This window comes from Candoia aspera, chromosome 5 (assembly GCF_035149785.1).
Source record: "Candoia aspera isolate rCanAsp1 chromosome 5, rCanAsp1.hap2, whole genome shotgun sequence".
In the NCBI taxonomy this organism is placed as follows: Eukaryota; Metazoa; Chordata; class Lepidosauria; order Squamata; family Boidae; genus Candoia; species Candoia aspera.
The window spans coordinates 115,410,618-115,436,985 of record NC_086157.1 but is presented as its reverse complement, the minus strand read 5'-3'; the positions used below and the strand labels follow the sequence as shown (position 1 = coordinate 115,436,985).

At 46.6% G+C, this 26,368-nt stretch overlaps 1 protein-coding gene across 1 annotated transcript in view; it reads left to right on the top strand.

The window, feature by feature from the left end:
- Positions 1–333: 333 nt before the first annotated feature.
- The window catches only part of PDE2A (phosphodiesterase 2A), a 48,349-nt gene continuing 22,314 nt past the window's right edge, over positions 334–26,368 (top strand). The window contains exons 1-10 of the mRNA XM_063304762.1: positions 334–410; positions 1,032–1,141; positions 2,682–2,737; positions 8,119–8,178; positions 9,949–10,069; positions 16,605–16,657; positions 20,176–20,250; positions 22,357–22,398; positions 24,737–24,805; positions 25,079–25,209. Of these exons, the coding sequence (XP_063160832.1) occupies positions 334–410; positions 1,032–1,141; positions 2,682–2,737; positions 8,119–8,178; positions 9,949–10,069; positions 16,605–16,657; positions 20,176–20,250; positions 22,357–22,398; positions 24,737–24,805; positions 25,079–25,209 (794 nt within the window). The remainder of the gene's footprint in view (positions 411–1,031; positions 1,142–2,681; positions 2,738–8,118; positions 8,179–9,948; positions 10,070–16,604; positions 16,658–20,175; positions 20,251–22,356; positions 22,399–24,736; positions 24,806–25,078; positions 25,210–26,368) is intronic.

Here is a 26,368-nt window from a genome sequence, read left to right as displayed (position 1 = left end):
GACTTTTTGGACCATACTCTGCAGACCCCCTTGCTCTCCATCTTTTTCATTCTGCCATTCAAGACAGCGTCTCTTGCATCTGAGTTGGCCTTCGGTGTTGGGGACCTGCAACACAACAACACTGTTAGTGAAAATAAAGCCTCCTTCAGGAGCAATTTGACAGTGACTGATGGGTGCAGCTCTTGTTTTTGTGGCAGCCCTATGGAAGTGGGGTCTGCCCTGACCTTCTCCCAGATATTGCTTGGGCCTGGAAACTGCCCTGCGTGCCCAGCTGCAAGGAAGGCACAGCAGTCCTTGGGGGAGAAAGGCCAGGCTCCCTCCTGGCCTCTGGCAATGGTGCAGGGTCCCCTCTTCAGCAGCCCTTCAAGTCAAAAAGAAGTAGACTGTGAGCAACCTGAAAGGAAACTCAGGTGGGGTTCAGCCTCACCTTCCTGAAAAGAGCATTACTCTCATGCCCCACAGGGCCTGGACCCTTGCCTAGCACTCCCGCATGGCCCAGGGCATAGATAATCCATTTCATTTGTATCCCACCTTTATTTGCACAACTCCAGGTGAGGGACGTAATGTTCTGCCTCCTATTTTCCCACAACAACCTTGTGAGGTGGGTTGGGCTGAGTGAGAGGGACGGGCCCAAAGTTACCCAGCTGGCTTTGTGCCTAAGGCAGCATTAGAACTCGCCCGTTTCTACCCCAGTGCCTTTAACAACTACATTAGATAGTCTCCCACCTGGAATTGCTGCTTTGGCCTCCTGCCTTTCGTACTTGGGGCTGTGATTTCTCTGAAGGCTGGGCTTGGCTCCCGGTGTCTCAACGGATGCACCCACACAGTTTTCTTTGCTGCCTCTGGGACGTTTTTTCACCTTCCGTGTCTATCCTTCTGCCATGGGATCTCCTAGGGGTCTCCTATCCCAGAACCAAAGCAGGTCTTCTTGGATGGCTTAGCCTAAGCAGAAGATTCACCCGGGCAAAATTCCCCCCTCCAAGCTAGCCCGTTTTGCTTCTCTTTTTCATTGGTCCGCTTTCTCCTTCCAGAGATGCTGTCCTCCAGCAGAAGAGGGTGGCCTGCAGCGGGCTGCCCCTGGCTGAGCTGCAGGGCAAGCCACTCGCTGGCTTGGCTGCCCCCTTAGCCCCCGGGAGGCAAGGTAAGAAAGCGATGGACTGGGGGGGGGGCGGGGGGAGAGGGCTCTGCCTGCCTCCTTCGCAGTAAAGGGAAACATTTCATTTCCCAGGATGAAAATTCCTTCCAACTCCTTGGATTCCCTCCTGGGAAGTATCTCGGAAGACCTTGGGGGGGGGGGGGTGTGGAGAAGGGGGGATCTTCCCCAACATTTATTTGGATAGGAAGAGAAAATTTCTCCAGATCTAAGCCCCCAAACTTTCCTAGACTTTACCTAATTAGGGTTGAATTTCTTCTCCTCTCCTGGCAACCCTGAAGAGGCTTTACTTAAGGGTTTTTTTCCCCCCTGCTAGAATAACGCTGGTTAAGTTTTGCTCCCGTAGTAAGGAATGCTGGACAATGAGGAAATTATTCAGCTTGGCTTTCCCTCCACCGGCCACCGGTTGAGTAAGGAAGAGGCCAAGGAGGGATTCGCATCTCGTCCACCCTCTCTCAGACCAGGGTGGACCTCAGGAGAGGAGGGAAAGTTGAGGGCTCCTGAGCCGGAACGTGAGGATCCTGCCTCTTTTTTTAAAAGTTCATTTCTAACATACAATTCTGGGAGACTGCCTGGACAAGTCCCTGCAGTTTTCTTGGCAGGTTTTTCGGAAGTGGTTTGCCATTGCCTCCTTCCTGGGGCTGAGGGAGAGGGACTGGCCCAAGGTCATCCAGCTGGTTTTGTGCCTAAGGCAGGATTAGACCTCACCGTCTCCCGGTTTCTAGCCCGGTGCCCTACCAACCACACCAAACTGGCTCTCTTCTGCCTATATAAGTACCCTAGAAATCAGTGTGAAGCAGGGGGTGTCTGCAAGGTACAGTCGGAAAACTCAAAATGTCAGCCACAACAGTGGAATCAAAGCACCACCTGTTTTTAACGTGCATTTTATGCTTGTTGCACATCAAAAATGGGGGTGGCTTTGATCCCACTGTCACGGCCACCATCTTGACTTTTTTTACCAAATCCTGCAGACAGATCAGAAGCCACATCTTGTGCACCTGCCCTGAAATCCCATTTGGCGCATGGTTGGCAAGATGCCCTTTGCTCACACCAGGGGGAGATCTTGGGGCCAAAGGCTTCAACGTCTCCCCTGATGCACAGCCTTGCCGCCCCCCTGGTCCTCAGCTTTGTCCATTTGGGGATTCTTTATGCACTTATTTTTTTAAAAAAGAGGAGGAATGAATCCTTAAATTGATAATAGTCACCTCTAACACCATATTTATTTGCAAGGCTATCATGAGGACCCACTTACAGTTTTAGAAATTTAGGAGATAGGAGTACTCACATCACAGGGAAACATGGAAAGCAAATGAGGAGATTACAGCAGCAAGCCCATCTTGTGTTTTGTGACCCATTGCACCAAACATGGCAACCTTTTTATGAATGGGCACGCTTGCCATAGGGGCCCGTGTGTGAGATGCCCACCAAGTGCCCTCAACATTGCAACGAAGCTACCCCTTAGTTGCTTAGGACTGTGAAAAATCTCACAGTGCAATTTAATTCTTTTTTGTTTCTTCCTTTTTTGCAGTGTTAATCAATCCCTTGGTGGACAAGGATTCGGGGGCTGTGGTGTGTGTCATCCTAGTGAGTATCTGGAAAAAGAGGGCCTTGGAAGACAAGTGGGAAAACTGAGTTTATGAAACATAATATGATCTTGAGGGGTGCCGGTGTTTGTCTGGTGTTAATTTACTTTATTTATTTATTTATCGTATTTTTATCACCGCTCATCTCCCACATACGGGGGACTCTGGGCAGTTCACAATAAAACAGTTTAAAATTCAGTGAAATCGTAAATGATTAATCCCTGCTTATCGGAGTGTTGGCTGCTGGCCAGGACGTGTGCCGGTCTCTACGAGCTCCCCAACCTGCTGAGTGTGTTCTTTGCCCATCTGCTTAAGAAGGAAAGAAAAAGACCAGAAGACAGCCTTGTTAATACGTTTTCTACTACAGATTAAGGTTACTATGGTAACTAATCATTCTGGCCGGGTGAAGAGGTTGAATTTAATTGTCCTCTTTTCGGATGTTCATTTTTGCACCTGGGGGAAGAACTTGCCTGGACTTGTTTTAGTTTCAGTTTCCCTTCTGTGTAGGCATGTAGAGAGTTAAGCAGCTCTCACTGAGAGCCGGTAAATAGGTTTGCTTTCTGTAAATAAAATTATTTTTATAGAAATGCCTGGTGTGTGACTTTTCTGATCTCTCCTGGGCCAAAGGCTTTCCTAGCAATCTGCCAACAAGCCTCGCCAGCAGCCTACACCCCGATAAGCAGGCATTAACACCAGACAAACAATCAGGTGGAAAACAATAGCCCAATCAAGGGACTGCCAAGGAGGTGTCCAGGGGAACCGCGCTGAGGACATGAGTCACCATTGTGAGGTTTCCGGTGAGGAGAAGATGGTGGTAGGCTGAGTTTTGGCACTGCTCCACGGACAGAACTCACAGCCTGGAGGTTGCTGGACGTCCTAAGAGACTTCCTGTATACAGACGGCAGCTACGAGGAAGAGAAGCTGCTGAGGAATGGCTCCCAGGTCTTCTGGACAGCTGACTGACTGCAGAAAGAATGCGGTTTCACTTTCAACTCTGGAACAAAGTCAGCTGGGAAGCGTGAGTGGCACGCAGTGGAACCCGTTGCTGTGGCCTGAATCCCAGGCACAACTACTGCTCTCTTCATCTCTAAAAAGAGTCTGTAATAATTAAAGGAACAGGAAAAGAAGAGACTATCTATGTGTCCTAACAGCCAGGATCCACGCTGAGACGAGGAGTAGGTCTCTAGTGTTTATTGCTGCTACATAAGACAGAAAATCCTAACAAACTGAAGAAGCGTGGGAAAAACCCAGACAGATAAACCCCAAAAGTCAAGGCGGGTCTGATCTGTGTCTCTTTGAATGGCTGCTTAATTCCTCAGTACTACGCATGCGTTTCCCCCCCTGGATAGGGCCCCCCTCCTGCTCGCCATCAGTGCTCATGACACTATGATTGTGTAAGGCCTGGAACTCTTGGTGAGCTCGTGCACTATTTCGAGGCTTGATCAAGAACTGGACTTATTTATTAATTTTAGGCAGCCAGTTTTATCGGACCCAAAATAATATTCTGTCCTTACATTCATGATTGCTGGGAGGGACCTTGAATTGCCCGGCAGAAGGAGAAGTGAACTGAATCTCTTTGATGACCCTGGAGGGGAAGGACACAGAGATCAAAACTTGGTTCTTGGCTTTTGCTTGTCGGAAGGGAGTCAACGTTTGGGCGCAACAAGGGCATTAACAATCAAAGGGAATCTCTGGAGCTCTGGGTTGAACTGTGGGGTCCTTGGTGCTCTCTGAGCTTGGCTGTTGGCTTGCAGACGTTTCGCTGCCAGACTAGGTGTCACTGTAGCACACCAACCAAAGCCCTTCAGAACATCTTAAGCAAACCGAAAGACCCAGGAGCCCAAGAAGAAAAAACAGGAGTCATCTGCAACAGGGTTCCTCAACCTTGACAACTCTAAGCTGTACGGACTTCAACTCCCATTGAAGTTGCTTAATGACCATGTGGTTTGCTTAATGGCCATGGTGATTCACTTAATGACTACTGCAAAACAGGTCGTAAAATCGGGTCGGATTCACTTAATGACCGCTTTGCTTAGCAACAGAAATTCCAGAGTTGCTGGCTGGGGAATTCTGGGAGTGGAAGTCCATGCTGCTTAGAATTGCCAAGGTTGAGGAACCCTGATCTACAACATACAGTGCAAGGACTGTGGCAGCCACTGTGTAGGACAGGCAGGCAGAAGACTGGCCGAGCACAGCCACGAACACCAACTAGCAGCCGGAAGACATGATGGAAACTCCCGAATCTCACAACACACGGACAGACTCAACCACAGTTTCAGCTGGGAAACTGAGAGCATCCTAGACCAAGCCAAATCCAGAAACGATGGGGAATTCCTGGAGGCCTGGCACTCGGACAAAGCAGCCATCAATGGAAACATGGAGATAAACCACACTGGCACACCATTCACAAGAGACAACAAAAAAGCCAAGAAGGAAGCAAAAAGACCGGAACATCTAGCACTGAAGATGTTGCCTAGTCGGGCAATGAAACGTCTGCAAGCAAACAGCCAAGCTCAGAGACCCCCAAGGACTCCACAGTAAGGGTCCTGCTTTCATCGGAAGGTGCTCAGATCCATCAAAAAGGCAGGCAGGGAGCCTCCTTAGAAACGCAGGATTTAGAGGTGCCACGTCAGCCCTTGGTAAGGCCGCCCCATGTTCTTATCAGATGCTACATTCCCACAACAAGGGGGACCCCAAGCCATGAGCCTAACTCTCCCGGGACAATCTTGGGGGAGGCAGAACGGGCATTTCCACACCTCTGGAGGACACCAGGGGGGAAAGATGCCGGCGTCCAAAGCGCAGAGCAAATTCTGCGCAGGCTTCCGACATCAAGGTTTCCTCTTCCGCTTTCCGCTTGTTCTGTCTCCCGTGGTTGATGGGAAGAAACAGCCTGGATGGAGACAGCCGAGATCCATTTTTAACCAAGCTTCTTAAGGCTGCGGGGGCTTTGATGGACTGCTTCGTTCTGAGTTATTTATGGCTATTGATTGATTGATCCCAGGTATGAGGCTAACCTCTACAGCGTTCCTTGCTGATCTTCTAGTTTTGCCCTTTAAGTCTTTTGCCCTGGCTGCTATTGTGCTTCTTTGGAAAGCAAGGTTTTATGTCTAGGTTAGCAGGAAAAAAACAGAATATGTCTCCACCTGCTCCATCCCTTCTTACGGCGCTTGCCCACATTTTTACCCCAGCCATGGGGGTCTGCGGGAGGGCAAGGGGGGATAAGGGATGTCACACACCTCCCGACCACAGGGACTCCTGCCCTGCTGCCTTTGCCGCTAGACTACTGCAGTGCAACTCTCCAGGGGCCAGCCTTGGAAAGTGACTTGGAGGAATCCCTTGGCCTGAGCTGTAGGGCCCATTTGCTAGGTTAGCAGTTTCAGCCATGGAGCACAGACGCTGCAGTCGCACTACAGGTAGTCCTTGCTTAGCGGCCACAATTGAATCTGGAATTTTGGTTGCTAAGCAAAGCTGTCATTAAGTGAATCAAACCAGATTTTACGACCTGTTTTGCTGTGGTCATTAAGTGAATCACCATGGCCATTAAGCAAACCACATGGTCATTAAGCAAATCAAACAGTTCCCCATTGCTTTTGCTTGCCAAAAGCCAGCTGGGAAAGTCGAAAATGGCTATCACATGACCACGGGATGCTGCGACGGTCATAAATGCAAACCGATTGCCAAGCGCCCAAATCGTGGTCACGTGACCGGGGGGACACTGCGATGGTTGTGTGAACACCAGTTGTAAGTTGGTTTTTTCAGCGCTGTCGTAAGCCTGGACCATCACTAAACGAATGGTCATTAAGTGAGGACTACCTGTAGTTGCTGATATGCACACTGCCCAGAGTGAGTCAGGTGGCATACAAGATAATGATGATGATTTTGTTGTTTCTGGGCCCCATTTGAGATGCTGGTTATCGTCTTGATTGGATTCATCAGCACTGAGAGGAATGTCTCTCCCAACAAGGTTTGGCCTGAGGGCCCCCGCCCAACACAAAATGAAGGAGGGGGCTGACAATGCCCCTCCCCTGTGGCTGCCCCCTCCTAGAGAGTGCCCCAAACTCTCAGTCTTTACGAAGCTACCTGAGACCTGCCCCTTTGCACGCTAATGGTGCTCAGATTGCCCAGGGACAGTTAATTAACTAATTGATTGCTCCTCATTTTTTAAAGAAATGGAAATGTACTTTTTATTTTATTTATTTATGTATCAAATTTGCCACCACCCCTCTCTTCCCACCAGAGGGCCTCTGGGCAGTTTACAACAAAAGCAATCAATAAAAACAATAAATATAAGTTACAATGCAATGTATAAACATACAAACACCATTAATGAAAGGTAAGAGTAAAAATAAAGTCCAGGTGGCAAGATCTAACACAGTCCATTGTCTTTTGGTTGTCTCAAGACCTCCTTGAGTGTGGATGGGGCAGAGCCAGAAGCAACGGGTTGAAAGTACAGGGGAATAGATTCAGGTTAGCCATTAGGAGGAACTTCCTGATGATAAAAGCCATCAACCGGGACAACAGATGGTCTCATGGAGTCATACCTTCCTTTCGCTGGGAAAGGGATCAAACAGAGAAGGGAGAGCCATCACTAGGAAATGCTTTAGCACACCTTACCCTAAGCAGGACTTGGACCAGATCAGTGTTTCTCAACCTTGGCCACTTTAAGATGGGTGGACTTCAACTCCCAGAATTCCCCAGCCAGCATGGGGAATACAGGTCAGGACTGTATCACAAGGCTTTAAGGGTTTTTCTATAAGTGAAGACAATTTTCTTTTGCTTTATTTTTTAGGGAAAAGGATAAGTCGGATTATAAAATGGATTTTTTAAATTAAAGTTAAAATTTGCATGCTAACTAGTAGCTTTTAATAGATCTTTGCTAATTAGGATTAAATGATGATTTCTTATATTTTGACTATCAAGAAGGGATGTGCTATGGGAAGAAGAGATTCATTTTTTTTTCCTTAGTAGAGAAGGCATTAAATAATAAAGGCAGGATAAAAATTAAATAAACAAACAAACAAACAAATTTACTGAAATTGTTTATATTTGTCTGGAGGGGAGGGGGAATCGTCTTTTATATATCTTCTTTTTTCTGTCTTTTTTCTTTTCCTATATTTCTTTGTATTTCTTTATTTTTTATATCTTCTTAGTTGGTGTTTTTTATCTTTATACATGTAAACTTTAATAAAATTATAATTAAAAGAAAAAACACGGTGTTCTCTGGTGCTGTAATTCTTACAACACAGTAAGAATTCTAATGCTTTTGTTGTTACCATTGTAAGAAAACCCTTTGGCCCACGTTTTCTGCCCTTTGCAATGTCGTTTTATAAATTTCCGCTCTGGCCTGTTACTCTTCTGATTTATTCTCCTTCCCCTCCCCAGGTCCACTGTGGCCAGCTTTCTGACTCCGATGAGCAAAACCTGCAGGCTTTGGAGAAGCATGTGAGTAAACCCCCCTCTCCTGATCAATGCCCCTGGGCACGAGCCTCCTCTCTCCCTTTTGCCCCCTGGCATTTGGAAATAGGAGCTTGGTCTGCATAGGAGTGGGTAATGCCCACGTGGAGGGGACAGGCGGGGGGTCCTGCTCTCCCCCTGCCCCATAGCTGCCAGCCTCATCCTAGAGGTCAGAGCACATTTCCTTTTGCTTTGTCCAACGCTGGCTGGGGAATTCTGAGAGCTGAAGTCCACCCATCTGAAAGCTGCCAAGGTTGCGAAGCACTGCTCTGAGTACCTTCAAGACCAGCCAACTTGATTAGGGCATCAGCATTTGTGAACAGCGGAAGCCGCTCCCTTCCCTGGTAGCATCCAATGAGTTTGCTCTTACAGGGCATTAAATGCAGAGGGTTGAAGGGGGGAACGTGGCTGGGAAAGACGCCCGGTGCAAAGCCAATGGGCTTTCACAAGAGCAGAGATGGAGGGGAAGGTCTCACAGAGGAGGGGGCTGAGTGTTACCTGGGCAGGTAGCAAGGGGAGTGAGCTAAGAAAACCTTCTTCCTGCTCAGACCTTCTCTAGTGGGTTGGGATGTTCCAATGGGCCATAACTGGGTTGCCTCTTCCGCAACATTGCCTTGTGGGGCAGTTTCTTGGTTCCACTGTTCTCCCACGGGCTCCTCCTGCCATGGGATCCGGCTTCTTGCTCCTCTGAGTTTCTCTGAGTCTGCCTTGTTGAAGTGCCAGATAGGGCTAGGCTGTGCTCAGTTGTGGCTGGCCTTAAAATCAAACATTCCCAGCATTGCCAGGCCCCTGGCCCTCCAAGCGAGTTCTGGCTTCCACTGCCTTTGCTGAGACCTCCTGGGGGAATAAGGCATTCTAGGACAGGGTGTGGGAAAGTGAAGAATGGGGCAGACAGGGAATCAAAACATCCCTTTATAACATGTCACAGTCAGTTTACAAAAGCACAATGTAAAATGCCTTTGGAGATAATATAAAAGAACATCAACATCTGTGCATTAACAAGTTAAAAAAACTGTTAAGGGCTTTGTGGGATGGCAGGGAGAGAAAAAGAAGCTTTTCTAGGGTATTTTTAAATTTGAAAAGTTGGGATTCCAAGTGTCATTCTGGTGGGAGCTGATTGCAAAGAACCAAGTGAGAAGAAGCCATGTTTATTCTAGTGCAGTGTTTTTCAACCTTGGCAACTTTAAGATGGGTGGACTTCAACTCCCAGAATTCCCCAGCCAGCATTGTGTGGATATAGCCAGGAGAGCTTATAGGTAGTCCTCAACTTACGACCAGAATTGGGACCAGAACTTTCGTCAGTAAGCAAGGTGGTGGTTAAGTGAATCACACCTGATCTTTAGAACCTTTTTGCTGCAATCGTTAAGGGAATCACTGCGGCCATTGAGGGAATCATGTGGTCATTAAGTGAATCTGGCTTCCCCCATTGACTTTGCTTGTCAGAAGCCAGCTGGGAAAGTCACAAATGGCGATCACGTGACCCCGGGACCCTGCAACTGTGGTAAATACATGGAGGTTGACAAATGCCTGAAGTTTGAGCATGTGACCACAGGACGCTGCAATGGTTGTAAGTGTGAGGACTGGTCATAAGTCACTTTTTTCACTGCAGTCGTAACTTTGAACAGTCACTAAACAAATGGTCGTAAGTCAAGACTTCCTGTCCTCATTTTCCACAGAGTTGTTTAACCCTTCTTTAGCTATAGCAGTTTCTCTTAAACCAGGACCCCCTTCTTCATTTGCAAATGCACTTCATTCCAGATCCTGGTGTCCTACAAGCGCATCCAAGTCCTTCAGAAGTTGCATCCTTGCCAGGAAAAACCTGAGGAGCCCCCCAGGAGCAGCTACAGCGAGCTGGACTGCAAGATCCTGCAGTTGTGTGGTAAGGAGAGGCCGTCGCCACCTGCTCTGCCAGTCAGGAGAGACCAGAGTTAACCGACTTTGCACACTTACGACAGTTTTCTGTACTGTTGGGCTCTCCGCCTTGCAGAAATGGCGAAGCTGACCAGTCCGGTCAGAGGAAAAGAAATGATGAAAACTTTTCTGAGAGGCTGGAAACCTTATGTGGAGTTTTTGTTGAAAGAAGAAAAGATCAAATTGATGACTTGGGGATTAAGAAGGGACGAAGAGTTTGGGGAAACGATTAAGATGATAATTACTCAACAGAGAGAAGGGTGGAAGGCATAATTGTATGTTTGTTTCATTTCCTTCCTTTTTTACTTTTTCTTACTTTCTAACTTCGTTTGTTTTCTATACTTTTGCTATATTGAAGAGAAAGAGATAGAGAGAGAGAGAGAGAGAGAGAGAGAGAGAGAGATGGATAGTAGACAAAAAAAGAGCTTTTGTTTGCATGGGTTATATTTATCAACTTCAGCAAAGGATCGTTACCTTGTCGTGGTGCTGGAGCTTGAGCACCTCAATGATGCCATGAGCTAAACCGTGAAGGGCCACCCAAGACGGGAAGGTCATGACAGAGAGGTCAGACTAAATGCGATCCCTGGGGAAGGTCATGGCAACCCACCCCAGTATTCTTGCCATGAAAACTAAATGGATCAGTACAACCATAGATATGTCGGTATACCATCGGAAGATGAGACCCCCAGGTCGGAAGATGGTCAAAATGCTACTGGGGAGGAACAGAGGATGAGCTCAACTAGCCCCAGACGTGATGACGCAGCTAGCTCAAAGCCGAAAGGACGGCTAGCGGCCGACGGTGCTGGTGGTGAACGGCGAATCCGATGTTCTAAGGATCAACACACCATTGGAACCTGGAATGTAAGATCTATGAGCCAGGGCAAATTGGATGTGGTTATTGGTGAGATGTCAAGATTAAAGATAGACATTCTAGGCGTCAGTGAACTGAAATGGACTGGAATGGGCCACTTCACATCAAATGACCACCAGATCTACTACTGCGGACAAGAGGACCACAGAAGAAATGGAGTAGCCTTCATAATTAATAGTAAAGTGGCTAAAGCAGTGCTTGGATACCATCCAAAAAACGATAGCATGATCTCAATTTGAATTCAGGGCAAGCCATCTAACATCACAGTGATCCAAATATACGCCCCAACCACAAATGCTGAAGAAGTTGAAGTAGAGCAGTTCTATGAGGATCTGCAGCACCTACTGGACAACACGCCTAAAAGAGATGTTATTGTCATCACGGGAGACTGGAATGCTAAGGTGGGCAGTCAAATGACACCTCGAATTACAGGTAAGTATGGCCTGGGAGAACAAAACGAAGCAGGACATAGGCTGATAGAATTTTGCCAAGACAACTCACTCTGCATAACAAACACTCTCTTCCAACAACCTAAGAGACGGCTTTATACATGGACTTCACCAGATGGACAACACCGAAATCAGATTGATTACATCCTTTGCAGCCAAAGGTGGTGGACATCTATACAGCCGGTAAAAACAAGACCTGGAGCTGACTGTAGTTCCAATCACGAACTTCTTCTTGCACAATTTAGGATCAGACTCAAGAGATTAGGGAAGACCCACAGATCAGCTAGATATGAGCTCACTAATATTCCTAAGGAATATGCAGTGGAGGTGAGGAATCGATTTAAGGGACTGGACTTAGTAGATAGGGTCCCGGAAGAACTCTGGACAGAAGTTCGCAGCATTGTTCAGGAGGCGGCAACAAAATACATCCCAAAGAAAGAGAAAACCAAGAAGGCAAAATGGCTGTCTGCTGAGACACTAGAAGTAGCCCAAGAAAGAAGGAAAGCAAAAGGCAACAGTGATAGGGGGAGATATGCCCAATTAAATGCAAAATTCCAGAGGTTAGCCAGAAGAGATAAGGAATTATTTTTAAACAAGCAATGCGCGGAAGTGGAAGAAGACAATAGAATAGGAAGGACAAGAGACCTCTTCCAGAAAATTAGAACCATCGGAGGTAAATTCCAGGCAAAAATGGGTATGATCAAAAACAAAGATGGCAAGGACCTAACAGAAGAAGAAGAGATCAAGAAAAGGTGGCAAGAATATACAGAAGACCTGTATAGGAAGGATAACAATATTGGGGATAGCTTTGACGGTGTGGTCAGTGAGCTAGAGCCAGACATCCTGAAGAGTGAGGTTGAGTGGGCCTTAAGAAGCATTGCTAATAACAAGGCAGCAGGAGACGACGGCATCCCAGCTGAACTGTTCAAAATCTTGCAAGATGATGCTGTCAAGGTAATGCATGCTGTATGCCAGCAAATTTGGAAAACACAAGAATGGCCATCAGACTGGAAAAAATCAACTTATATCCCCATACCAAAAAAGGGAAACACTAAAGAATGTTCCAACTATCGAACAGTGGCACTCATTTCACATGCCAGTAAGGTAATGCTCAAGATCCTGCAAGGTAGACTTCAGCAATTCATGGAGCGAGAATTGCCAGATGTACAAGCTGGGTTTAGAAAAGGCAGAGGAACTAGGGACCAAATTGCCAATATCCGCTGGATAATGGAAAAAGCCAGGGAGTTTCAGAAAAACACCTATTTCTGTTTTATTGACTCTTCTAAAGCCTTTGACTGTGTAAAGGTAAAGGTAAAGGTTTCCCTTGACGTAAAGTCCAGTCGAATCCGACTCTAGGGGGCGGTGCTCATCTTCGTTTCTAAGCCTTGGAGCCGGCGTTGTCATAGACACTTCCGGGTCATGTGGCCAGCATGACGACTCGGAACGCCGTTACCTTCCCGCCGAAGCGGTACCTATTGATCTACTCACATTTGCATGTTTTCGAACTGCTAGGTGAGCAGGAGCTGGGACGAGCAACGGGAGCTCACCCCGCCGCACGGTTTCGAACCGCCGACCTTCCGATCGGCAGCTCAGCGGTTTAACCCGCAGCGCCACCGCGTCCCTTTGACTGTGTGGACCATAACAAATTGTGGCAAGTTCTTAGTGGTATGGGGATACCAAGTCATCTTGTCTGCCTCCTGAAGAATCTGTATAACGACCAAGTAGCGGCAGTAAGAACAGACCACAGAACAACGGACTGGTTTAAGATTGGGAAAGGAGTATGGCAGGGCTGTATACTCTCACCCTACCTATTCAACATGTATGCAGAACACATCATGCGACAAGCCGGCCTTGAGGAATCCAAGGCTGGAGTTAAATCGCTGGAGGAAACATTAACAATCTCAGATATGCAGATGATACCACTTTGATGGCTGAAAGCAAAGAGGAACTGAGGAGCCTTATGATGAAGGTGAAAGAAGAAAGTGCAAAAGCTAGCTTGCAGCTAAACCTCAACAAACCAAGATTATGGCAACCAGCTTGATCGATAACTGGCAAATAGAGGGAGAAAATGTAGAAGCAGTGAAAGACTTTGTATTTCTAGGTGCGAAGATTACTGCAGATGCTGACTGCAGTCAGGAAATCAGGAGACGCTTAATCCTTGGGAGAAGAGCAATGACAAATCTCGATAAAATAATTAAGAGCAGAGACATCACACTGACAACAAAGGCCCGCATAGTTAAAGCAATGGTGTTCCCTGTAGTAACATATGGCTGCGAGAGCTGGACCATAAGGAAGGCTGAGAGAAGGAAGATGGATGCTTTTGAACTGTGGTGTTGGAGGAAAATCCTGAGAGTGCTTGGACTGCAAGGAGATCAAACCAGTCCATCCTCCAGGAAATAAAGCCAGACTGCTCACTTGAGGGAATGATACTAAAGGCAAAACTGAAATACTTTGGCCACATCATGAGAAGACAGGACACCCTGGAGAAGGTGCTGATGCTGGGGAGAGTGGAGGGCAAAAGGAAGAGGGGCCGACCAAGGGCAAGGTGGATGGATGATATTCTGGAGGTGACGGACTCGTCCCTGGGGGAGCTGGGGGTGTTGACGACCGACAGGAAGCTCTGGCGTGGGCTGGTCCATGAAGTCACGAAGAGTCGGAAGCGACTGAACGAATAAACAACAATATTTATCGATGTTTACCCTATTAAAAATTAAAATGCACATGTGCATATCATATTTACTTATTGGATCATGTGAAAAGAGCAGCATTAAGCCCAGTAGATATGGACATAAATAAAAACTTTTTTTCATGAAAAAGAAAACTTAACTTTTTTGAACGAATAAAAAATAACAATGAGAAGAGCGACATTGTTTTACATTTTTGCAAATATCCTCAGTATCTGGCGAATAATTTTGATTCCATGGACCCCTGAGAGGGTCTTGGGGGCCCCCAGGGGTCCTCAGGCCACACTTTAAGAAACGCTGACCCAGGGCTTCCTGGTCCATCCAGTGCCAGGACAAAATGGGGCCGACAGGAGATGGTTTGAGGGAGGCCACAAGGGGCTGAGAGAGGAGGCACTTCCAGTAGTTACCTTGGTGCAATGTGCCCCAAAGTTGGCCAAATATTACTGGCACCAGACATCGGCATGTTCTTCATATATTTGGAAAATGGGGATTTACCTCCCCAATGCGTTAAGGGGAAGGGTTACCAAGAGGACCCAAAACCCTCCACTTGAACAGACTTACAGACAGACAGATTGGGTGCTGAAGGAAACGTGTGCCGTTGCCAAGATTTGGGTAACGAACCCTTTTTCCCTTTCAATAAATCTTCAGTGAAGTCTTCAGTAATGAAACCTCTGTACGAACCTTGCTTTGTTTGGTTACAAGGCTTGACGTTAATTCTGGGAACTGGATACATTTACTTTAGCACCCAATTTATCTCTAAGTTTGTCCAATTTCCTTGGAAATGGAGAATGTGCGGATGTTCCCTGCTTGTGATGCTTTGCCAGCCGCCATCCTCTCTCTCAAACCACCCCCTGTGTGAAGCCCCGGCTTGTTTCGGAAGGGCTGGGCCAGCTTTTCAAGCAGGGGCTGGACAGGGATGCTCTGAGGAGGGGTCAGACTATATGGCCTCAATTCACCCCTTCCTTCTGTCGTAGAATCTTAGAATATTAAGCTGTTAAAAAGGACACTTCTAGCCTGCCCCCCCTTCCCCAATCCAAATCCATGGGATTACAGTTCCTATAATCCAAAATCGCCTCTTGTTTACAGTCCAGAGAATTTTTTCTGTGACTGACTAATCCAGCTGCTTCCTCCCCAGATGCTGGACATGGATAAAGGGGGCTTTTGTCTGACCCCTAGGGAAGGCTGGGATAATCCCCTGGAAATCTAAACTTTATCCCATCCCATATTACCACTCCTGCCCTTTGGAATAGCCTCCCCCTCCCACCAAATATATATATATATATATTTGGTTGACCCCAATCCGGGCTGCCTTCAGAAGGGCACTAAAGGCTGGATCTTTCCCCAGGCAATGCTGTGATCTTGCTGGATGCATTTCTTCCAGCACGTTATTCTTTATTTTTAATTAATTTTTATTAAAGAAGCTTTTTGCAAAGTAAAAACAATACAAATTTAAAGGAAAAAGAAAGCAAAGAAAAATAAAAGGGATAAGTAAATGGAAAAGAAAGAAAAAAGGCAAACAAGAAAGAAAGAAAGAGAAAGAGAAAGAGAAAGGAAAAAGGAAAAGAAAAGAAAAGAAAAGAAAAATAAATAAATAAAAGTGACTTCTAGCCTTCTTAACAGAAGTTATAAATGCATTTATATTTTATCCTCTCTCCCTAACATTCCAGCACTTTGTCCTGATGTTTTTCTGCCTTGTTTTCATTTTTTCCCTTTTTAAAAAATGGTTTTATTAAATAATAATAATAATAATAATATAAATACCACAGTATCAGAATAATACAATGTATTACTTACGTCTTACATTATTTCGATACAATGGTATTTCTACGGTATGGACTAAAGATTATTAATACTTATGTTTAGATCACTTAAACCTTTAAAGATAGAGAAAAAGAAGTTTATATCAGTGTCAACAATGATTTGAAATGTCAGTGCTAATAACCAAAAGGTTGTTTAAATTTTACATCCAAAGTGAAATACAGCATCAGTAAACGACTGCAAATTGCATCAAGTGGTGGTTGTACGATTAAGGTTTCTGTCTTAAGCTGAGTATTTAATAAAAAGGTCTCCACTGTATGGTTGCCTATTTATTGTTTGTGCATGTTTTAAAAATAGGAAAAAAAAATAGAAAAAACAAGACAAACAACAAAAAGAAGACCAAAAAAAAGAGATCTTTTTAAAAAAAAGCTATTTGTTTTCTAACTGCCCCTTTTTTGTGCCTCTATTAATTTGCGGTGTTTATAAATATTTAGGCCCCATTAGAAGCCACACTGCAAGTGTTTGTATTTGCTGCCCTGCTTAATACAGTATATTGTATATAAGGGAACCTCTCTTGTTTTTATTATTTGTTTTCTGTGTTGTTTTACATGGCTGTACCTCTGTTTATTGGTGATGTGGGCCACCCTGAGCTGCATGCCGAGTGGACAGCTATGTCAATTCAATCAATCAATCAATCAATCAATCAATCCATCCATAAAATCCTTCTGTGTTGCCTTTCAGGGGAACTGTTTGATCTGGATGCAGCCTCCCTCCAGCTCAAAGTCATTAATTACGTGAGTATTTTCTGAGTGTTGATGATCCCTAGATGGTGCCGAGATGGGTTTTCTGTTCAATCCTTACTGGAGAGAAAGGGGGCATGGGGCAGGTACAGGTAGTCCTTGACTTACGACCACAATTGGGACTGGAACTTCCGTTGCTAAGCAAGGCAGTTGTTGAGTCACACCCAATTTTACGATCTTTTTTGCCATGGTCATTAAGCAAATCACCGCAGTCACTAAGCGAATCCAGCTTCCCCCATTGACTTTGCTTGTTGGAAGCGGGCTGGAAAGGTTGCAAATGGCGATCACATGACCCTGGGACGCTGCAACCATCGTAAATGCAAGCCAGTTGCCAAGTGCCTGAATTCTGATTACTCAACCGCAGGGTGAGTGTGAGGACTGGTCATAAGTCATATAAGTGGTCATAAGTCACATAAGAATGGTCATAAGTCACATAAGTCATAAGTGCTGTCATAATTTTGAATGCTTGCTAAATGAATGGTCGTAAGTCAAGGACTATCTGTAATGCCTTCCAGCTCTTTCTTTTAACCCACCTCTCTGCCACTCCAAGGGGCCAAGTTCACACAGTGCATTTCCCCAGTGATGGAACTACAGATTTTCCAGGGTTTGCACGAGGCACTGAATCTTAGACCAGTGAGAGGCCAGATTTCCACAAGAAACTAAATCACAAAAAAGCCAACCAAGGTGAACCCCTAACCGAACTGAGTGTGTGGTGCAAACACAGCTGTTTGGTTGGTAAGGGACCTGGGTCAAGTGAACTGTGTGAACATAGCCAGTGAATCCTGGCTTGGTGCTGGATTGGTTCTCTGCTTGCCAGTTTACTGACTCTTTGCCTGCAGAGTGAAAGTGCCACGGTTTGGCCAACCGCAAACTGGCAGAGGAGGAGTGGCTGGCAGCCCCCAGCTCTAACGCAAAAACTGAAGGTGGCTGTGTAGAAGGGGAACCGGAGGTTTAAAAGTATGTGTGGCAGCTGTAAGATTTTTACTGCCATTCCGCTCAAAGTCCGGTTTCGTGAGAATTAGAGACACTAGGCTAACTCCGCTGTCTGGAGTCAACACAATGCAACATCCTAGATTAATCACAGTAGATTAGCACATTCTAGAGTCAACCTAATACACCATTCTGGACTAAACACCCCACCACACAGCATTCTGGATTAAACATGCCCTAATACACCATTCTGGACTAAACACCCCACCACACAGCATCCTAGTTTTAAATGGTTGGTAATTTGTGTGCAATGCAGCCCAGGAAGGTCAAGACAGGCAAGAGGGCTGAAGGATGGGGCTTGCACCCCAATGTCGCTGCTGCTGCTCTTGCCATTTTGACCCCTCCCCAAGGACATCACCGGCTTGGTGAACTATACAAACCCAGCCACCTGATTAGTTTATGGCCGGCGTGTCAACCAAACCCAGAGCAAATGGGCCTGGTTCACTTCCCTGTGGGCCAGCAAGTTGTGTGAACACAGCCAGGGAGATTTGCCACCATTATTGCAAGTCGAGATAGAAACCAAACCAAATTAAACGTGTTCTAAAGTTCCGCATAGTTAAAGCAATGGTGTTCCCCGCAGTAACATATGGCTGCGAGAGCTGGACCATAAGGAAGGCTGAGCGAAGGAAGATCGATGCTTTTGAACTGTGGTGTTGGAGGAAAATCCTGAGAGTGCCTTGGACCGCAAGAAGATCAAACCAGTCCATCCTCCAGGAAATAAAGCCAGACTGCTCACTTGAGGGAACGATATTAAAGGCCAAACTGAAATACTTTGGCCACATAATGAGAAGACAGGACACCCTGGAGAAGATGCTGATGCTGGGGAGAGTGGAGGGCAGAAGGAAGAGGGGCCGACCAAGGGCAAGGTGGATGGATGATATTCTGGAGGTGACGGACTTGTCCCTGGGGGAGCTGGGGTTGTTGACGACCGACAGGAAGCTCTGGCGTGGGCTGGTCCATGAAGCCATGAAGAGTCAGAAGCAACTGAACGAATAAACAACAACGAAACCTGGCAGAAGAGGAGATTGGCTTCCTGGCGGCTGCTCCTCCTGTCCCACTTGGCACAAAAGTTTGCTTTTAGCCGAGCCCGCCTTTGAAAACCTGCATTTCTGCCTTTCACACATGCCTTCTACGGGGCAATAGGAGAGAGGTGTACAGGGGCGGGGGGGGAGGGAGATTTCGGCCCAGCCTGGCCTCCTCCAGGTCCTGTTTTCGTTTCCCGGTGTGAGCAATACAAACAGCCGCAAACCCTCTGCCGTAATGTTAGCAAGAGAGGTGCCTGTAAACAGCTTGGCCCCTGGGCCCCTGCCAAGGTTGGGAAGACGAGGTGGCGAAAATGACAAGCTGCGTTCGGCTCCCGCACCCGCCATCTGCCAGGCCCAGTCAGAACTTTACAGCTTCCATCTGAAAAGCCTCATAAAATTGCTCATGCCCTTTATTCTGGCTTCAAAACCTCTGGGGCGGCAGCTGGGGTTCGTGCACGCGGTGGGTGTGAGAGACAACAGGCTTCCCCCTGTCCCCCACATGGTTATCCTGGCTGGGGATGATGGGCGTTGGAATCTGAGACATTTGGAAGGCCCTGTAGGCAGACAAGAGGTGTGCGCTGTTTTTCGTGCATGATGCTAATGAGATTGCTTGTTCCTACGGTTAGATAGAGCCCTCGGCTATCGATTTTGCAAGGCTAGAAGAATTCTTGGTTAGATTTTCCTGACAGCTGAGGCTTCCCTGCTCATGCCAGCAAGATAAGCATGCTCCTTGGCGGAGTTTGTTCAACATGCTGAGCCCACAAGGTAGCCAACCTGATTTTAGACTTGTGCATCATGCCAATAGGGCTGTACAGCTTGGAGCATCTAGGGAACTCCTTAAACCAAACCCATCTTGTCCTGGGATCACCCAGAAGCTGCAGAGGGAGCCTTAGGATCTCAGGAAAAGTTACCGCTGCATTAAGGAGCTGCCAATGCGTGATCCATGGATTCCCCCGTGCACACTGGAGCCTTTTTCTACATATCCTTTGGGGCAAACTCAGCTTGGATGGTTAGGATTCAGTGTGCCATGTGAATCCAGAACAACAATCTTCTTAAAAGCTACCAAAGCAAAAACAACACAAATGTGTGACCCACTCAAACACAATCTTACTTTTTGATAAACATCCTGGACTTACAAGTCCTTGTTTCTGCCGGTTGGGATTGCAGCACCTTGGCCAAACTCAGAAGCTAAGCAGGATCAGGCCTGGCTAATACTTGGATGGGAAGTGCTACAAGGAAGCCCAATGACAAATCTTTCTTGTCTCCAAGCCAATATGAGCAGGTCTGTGGATTCACCAGGAGTCACACTCAGCTTGAAGAGAGGTTGACCAGCATGGGTTAGTCTGATTTCTAGATCAAGTCTGACCTCCATAGAGAGAGGAATAATTCTCCTCTCCCTGCCCCAAGCCCAGGACAGGTTCATCCCACCCAGTGGTGGTCTTCTCCTCAAAGTTCTTTAGATCTCTCCATGTTTCTTCTGTACTTCCTCTCTTACAGCTGAAGCAGGAGACCCAGTCCCAATGTTGCTGTCTTCTCTTGGTGTCAGAAGACAACCATCAGCTCTTCTGTCAGGTGGGTGAGATCCCCTGGCTCAAAGCCTCCTCTGTGACTTCCCTACGCAGCACCTTCACAGGACACCCCTAACCCCCTTGGGCTCTCAAGGTGGTGACAGCTGACTCTGCCCTTTGCAGTTTGCATTTTTCTAATTTTGCTGGCTGGGGAGCGTGCAAAGGGTTGCAGAGGTTGTGGCCTTACTTTATTTTATTATTTTGATTTTTTCGTTTCATTTCATTTCATTGCAATGACATTTCAACTATGCATTACTTGAAATATTCAGAAAACACATTTGTTACACCTCATTGCTATATAATATATCATCATGCCAGATTCGATAAAATTGTGATTTGGCCCTCTGTGTGTTTAAAATTTGAATTCTGTCTGTGATTATTTTTTTTCCACCAGAGCTGTAGACCTTTGAACGCCATTTTTCAGTTGTTGAATTTTCTAAAAGTTTCCATTGTTCTCTAATTATAGAGCTGGCAGCTAGAAATAAAAATACAATAAGCTCTTGATTAATCAGGTTAGCATTCTCTCCCTCAAATACATGTAATAACCCCAATTCAGGAATGCATTCTACTTTTTGTTTAATTATAGATCGTATTTCCTGGAATATTTTCTGCCAGAACGGTGCAACTTTTTCACAGAAATGTACCATTCTGTTTACATCCCCTCCAGCATTTTATGGGATAACTGCTAAATAAATACACTATTTGGATTGGCATTAAATGCCATTTATGTGCTACCTTCAACGGCAAATATGGAGGCCAATAAATATCCATCATCAAACACAAAGTTCATTTGGTGATAAATCTGCTAAAATTCTGTAGGATTTACCTCAGAGTAAAAATGCAAGGGATTGTGCTGCTGTGGTTGGCTGGAAATAACCCAGCACTATCACTCTCCCTGGGCATGGTCTTTATTCAGCAATCCTTTCATAGGTAATTTTACATAAAGCCATGTCCAAGTTTGGTTTGAAATTCCGGAGACATTTTCAGTCCACGAGGGGCTTCAAACCAGTCTGAGACCTTTAAACCACTCAAACCTTCCAGAAATAAAACCAGGGCCCACGTTTTTGTCTCATCCAGTCATGTCCACAGGAGAGTCAAAAAAATCAAGATGGTGGCCACAACTTGCAGTCAAAGCCTCTTTTTATAAGTGATGCAGCACCTTGGCTGAACTCAGAAGCTAAGCAGCATCAGGCCTGGCTAATACTTGGATGGGAGAACAAGGAAGCCAATGAGAAGTCTATTTTGTCTCGAAGCCAGTTTGAGCAGGTCTATGGATTCACCAGGAGTCACACTCAACTGGAAGGGTTTTTTGCCATATGTGTGACTTAAAGAAAAAAGGACAGGTCATGCCTGCCATTACGACTTTTTTGACACACACACCCCTTAAGAACCACATTGTACAATGCCGCTTCTAGGGGTTGCCTTCTCACAAGATGCTGCACTTGATTACTTTTAACTTGGACTCATTTTTCTTACAGCTTATTTATACATTTGTTCTTATTTATACAAATATTCTCTTCTTATTTATTTATGCATTTATTTATACATTTATTCTTATTTATGCAAATATTCTCTTTGATTGGTCTTACAGCTTAATGTGTAGTGCAAACCCAGCCTGTTGGCTTTGTTTATGATTCAAGGGGCAGTGCAAAGCTGGAAAATGGGGTAATTGAATGGCCAGGTTGAGTGTGCTGATCAACCAAGCCATCCCTGAGAATGTTTCCAGAATCCTCTTCTCCCTTGAGAGGGATTTCAAGAGCAAATTCCCTTTCTTCTAATGCAGTGCTTATCAACCTTATCAACTTTAAGATGCGTGGACTTCAACTCCCAGAATTCCCCAGCCAGCTGTGCTGGCTGGGGAATTCTGGGAGTTGAAGTCCACGCATCTTAAAGTTGCTGAGGTTGAGAAACACTGATCACTGGGAAGAGAAGTTGCAGGGAGAAATACAGGAATCTTTTTTCTGCTCAGCCCAAATTTTACATCACTGCTTCTCCCAAGTGACTTTGCAGGCAACAAGTTCCTCAAAGACTTCCATGCTTCCATGCCACTTCCTCTTGAATTCCTTCTCCTTCCTCCAGTTCTCAATGGCCCACATCTTCTTCCTTGCAGGTGGTTGGAGACAAGGTCTTGGAGGAGGAGATGAGCTTCCCAGTAAGTTCTTAAACCACCCCCCTCTTTGTAATGCTCAAGCTGTGAGTACTGATGCTTCTGTGGCTAAAATAGTATCACCCCCATGTGCAAGAGGGAGGGATCTGCCGCCTTGACAGAGCTCCAAGTTGACCTCACCGTGAAAAACCATTATGGATGAACCTCCAAAGCCAATCACATGGACCTCAATGTTCTTGAGAGCTCCAGACTGGTGGTAGGGGTCTAAAATGGGCAAAAGGAATACCCTTGAGGAACAGGAGGAAGACCTGCAACGAAGACAATGGTCAGATAAGAGAAAGCTGAGTCCAAAGCAGGAAGGTAATTCGAGAAAGCGTCTCAGACTTGACCCTCCCTAGTTCTCGTGAAGATAAAGAGAGGGAGGGGGGAGGGAAGCGCATTCAGACCTGCAAGACACTGTGACTATTACCTTATCGTAAAATAGTATTAGCTTCTGTGTCTTTGGTTTCCAAGTTTGGTCTACCTTGAAGGGCTGACAGGAAATAATGTGGGAGAAGAATGGAATGGAGAATGTTGGAAGTGGGCAGGCATGGTTGACTGGAACAGAGAATGGGAGAATTTCTCTGTTTGGGAAGACCGATGGCTGGAGAGCCACAAGAGTGTGCCATGGCCTCCATCTTGGATTCCAAACTATATGGACTAGATCCACCAGGGTTCCTTTGTCCTTGTTCGTGCATCCCTTTAAGCCACTGTTTGATGAATTGTGGATGATTGAATAAACCACAATTGGCTTGAGATTGCACAACAAGCCATAAGTCAACCATTCTTAAACTGGGGCCCTCCGGATATCTAGACCCTCAAAGTCCCAGTCAGAATGACCGACCAATGGCTCTGGAGAGCACCAGGTGCTGCCCTAAATATGGGTTTGAAGACCACAGTGGTAGGGCTTGTAGGCATGCTAAGCCAGAACCCAAAACCACACATTATGGCTTGAAGAGTGAAGCTGGCTGGGAGCATTGTAGGAGAAAAGCTGTGTTTGTCTATGGTAGCCAAAATCAGAAGGAGTCTGATGGCACCTTTTATGACTCAAAAATTTAATGAAAAGACAGAAGCCTTTGCACAACCCACGAAAGCTTATGCCTTTTCATTAAATTTGTTAGACAGAAAAGATACTATCGGAGTCCTTCTGATTTGCCGCTGCGAATAATAGGAGTTGTCCCCAACCCATTTGGAGGGGGTCGAGATGGGAAAGCTTGGCTTGATATCCCAAAGTGCGTTCCCCCACTTTAATTTTTATTGCTACCCTTTGCAAGAATTCTTCTGCAGCCACATTTTTTCCAAAGGATGCTGTGTTTTCCTATTTGTCTCTCTCTCCCCAGCACAACCCTTTTGTGCAAGAGTTCACACACCATTTGGCTGGAGGGCCCACCAGGTTTTAGGTACCCATTTTCCCCTTAAACCCCCAATCTAAAACAAAAAGAGGGGGAGTTCTTGGTCTCGGCCCTTTTGGGCAGAGCTCTGGAGCCACAGAAAATATGGGATAGGATGAATGTGTCCCCCAGCCACACATTTTGGATTGCTCGCGTTCCCAAGGCTCGGCCCCCTTGAAGGTTTCCTGAACATTGCTTCCTGGAAACCAAGCTTGCAGCTGGGTCCAGAGGCCCTGCTGGCCACAGTTAAGCTGAACAGGGCCCATAGGTGCTGAGCTGCTAATGCTCATTAGCCTGGATTGTGCCGATGCCGACAACCAGCCAGTGTGGTGGTTTGTCCTGATAGCTTAGCAGACACTGCAATTGATGCCGGCCTATAGATAAGAGGGGGAGATGATTCCTCCATGATCTTCAGTCCAGGAGGGTTAAGTGATGCTCACACACAAGATTTTGGGTCAAGAGCCCTGGAGCACCTCAGCCTTTGATTGATGTTCTGTAGATTATCTCCTCCAGCTAAAATATCCAGCAGTGCAGCTCTGCATGCCATGTCAATACAGATGTGACCAGACACCGCCCAGATGCCCATCGCAGATGTGCCCAAGTGGGAGGCAGCTGCTTTCATGACAGGGTTCTTTCCCATTCACATTCTTGAAGAGAACGTTGGCCTCTCTTGAGGTGGCATCCACATTTATTTTTATTTAATCAATTTATATATACAATGAAATGAGGGCTGCAATGAGTGCTCATTCTTGTATGAATGCAAGCACCACTTTCCGTAGATTAGTTCGCCTATATCCTGGGAAGGGATCTTCTTCTCCATCTGCTCAGAAGCCCCTCAAAAGCGCCTTTTCCTAGCCCTGGAGTCCTACCTCTACCCAAATCTCTACCTGTGGCCATCCCTGTGACCTCTCCTCCCCATGATTCTCTCTCTCTTCCCCCCCCCACCCCCACAGTTAACCGTTGGACATCTGGGAAAAGTTGTTGAAGAGAAGCAGTCCCTCATTCTGCAAGACATCAGCTTGGTAGGTCCATCAGAAACTCTTGAGTTGGGTCCCTGTCTTTGTGCCTTGGCCATTATCATGCCGCTTATGTCTTTTAACTGAATTTATTGGTTGGAAAAGGTGCTACAGACTCCCTCCGGGTTTTTTTGCCACCGTATACTAACGTGGGTCTCTCCCTACTATGTCTGATGAAGAGGGGACATTACAACCTTCTGGTTTACACCAGCGTTTCTCAACCTTGGCAACTTCAAGATGGGTGGACTTCAACTCCCAGCGTTCTCCCTTTCCTGCCAGGAAGAGCACAAGCAACTGAACACCATGCTGGGCTTTGAGGTGACCTCGATGCTGTGTGTCCCTGTCGTCAGCAGAGCCACCTCCCAGGTGGTGGCCCTGGCCTGTGCCTTCAACAAGCCTGGCGGTGAGAGGTGAGTCGGGGGCTCAGTCGCGCTCAGTGGAGCAGCCACAAAACCACTTCCCGTTTCTCCTCTGCAAATTATGGCAAGTTTCTGGGTTTCAGACTCCCCAAATACTCTTTAATCCTGGCCTTGTGTTCCTCGTGGGGTGGGCAATCCCAAGAAGCATGGAGGCAGCACCGGGGTCAGTACTTCCAGCGTTGAGCCAGGGCCATCTGTGGAGGGAACCAAAAGGTCAAGATGGCAGCCACAGCTGTGCAACTGAAGCCCCGCCCCCTTTTATGGGCCCACGCGTGGCTGCCGTCCTGACTTCTTTGACCTCCCCGGCCAATGCCCCTGGGCCCTTGCACAGAAGCAACTCCCCAAGATAATGACCTTCTGTTGCACAGCTGTCCCAATCGCACAGAGTCATTGGTGGGTGGGGCTCATGGGAGTTGTGGTCCAAATCGTTCAGAGGGCATCCGGTCGCAGGGCTGCCCTTGTGGCATAGGTGGCTTAATTGCAAGCCGTTTATTCTGTCCATCAGAATGAATCTGATTATCCAAATGACTGGCCGCCAGTCCTGCCAATTCAACTGAAACATTTCGGGAGCCGTACAAAAATTAAAATCAGAAAACAAATGCATAGGATAAGGCTATAAAACTAGCTCATTTGGACCATCCTGGTCCAGCAGTTTGCTTCTCCTGACAGCCAGCCAGATACCTCTGGGGCACCCTTGGGGAGAAGACAGATGCGTTCCTCTCTCATCCTCGTTCCCCCACAGCCAGTTGTCCCCATCTCAGAGGAGTGGAGTCTTCAAGGCTGAAAGCCTCAACACACGGGTCCTCCATTGATCGATTGATTGATTGATTTAACAAATGTATATGGCCACCCATCTACCCAAGGAGCTATGAGCATCGACCAGAAACAAATGCATCATACAAACTATGCAATTCCATTAAAAACAAACTGGGTCAAGGACCCTAAAATCACATTATCAACACATCAGGCAAGACCACACCCACGCCAGAGCTCCATTATCATCCTGGTCCCAGTGCTTGAGGGTAGATCCTGGTCTTCACAGTTTTCCAGAAGGCCAGTAGGCCTGGGGCTGTCCGCACTTGGGGTCAAGTCTTCCTGGGGCCCACCAGGTGGCACGGTTTTACCAAGAGTACGCGAGTAGGCCCACTCT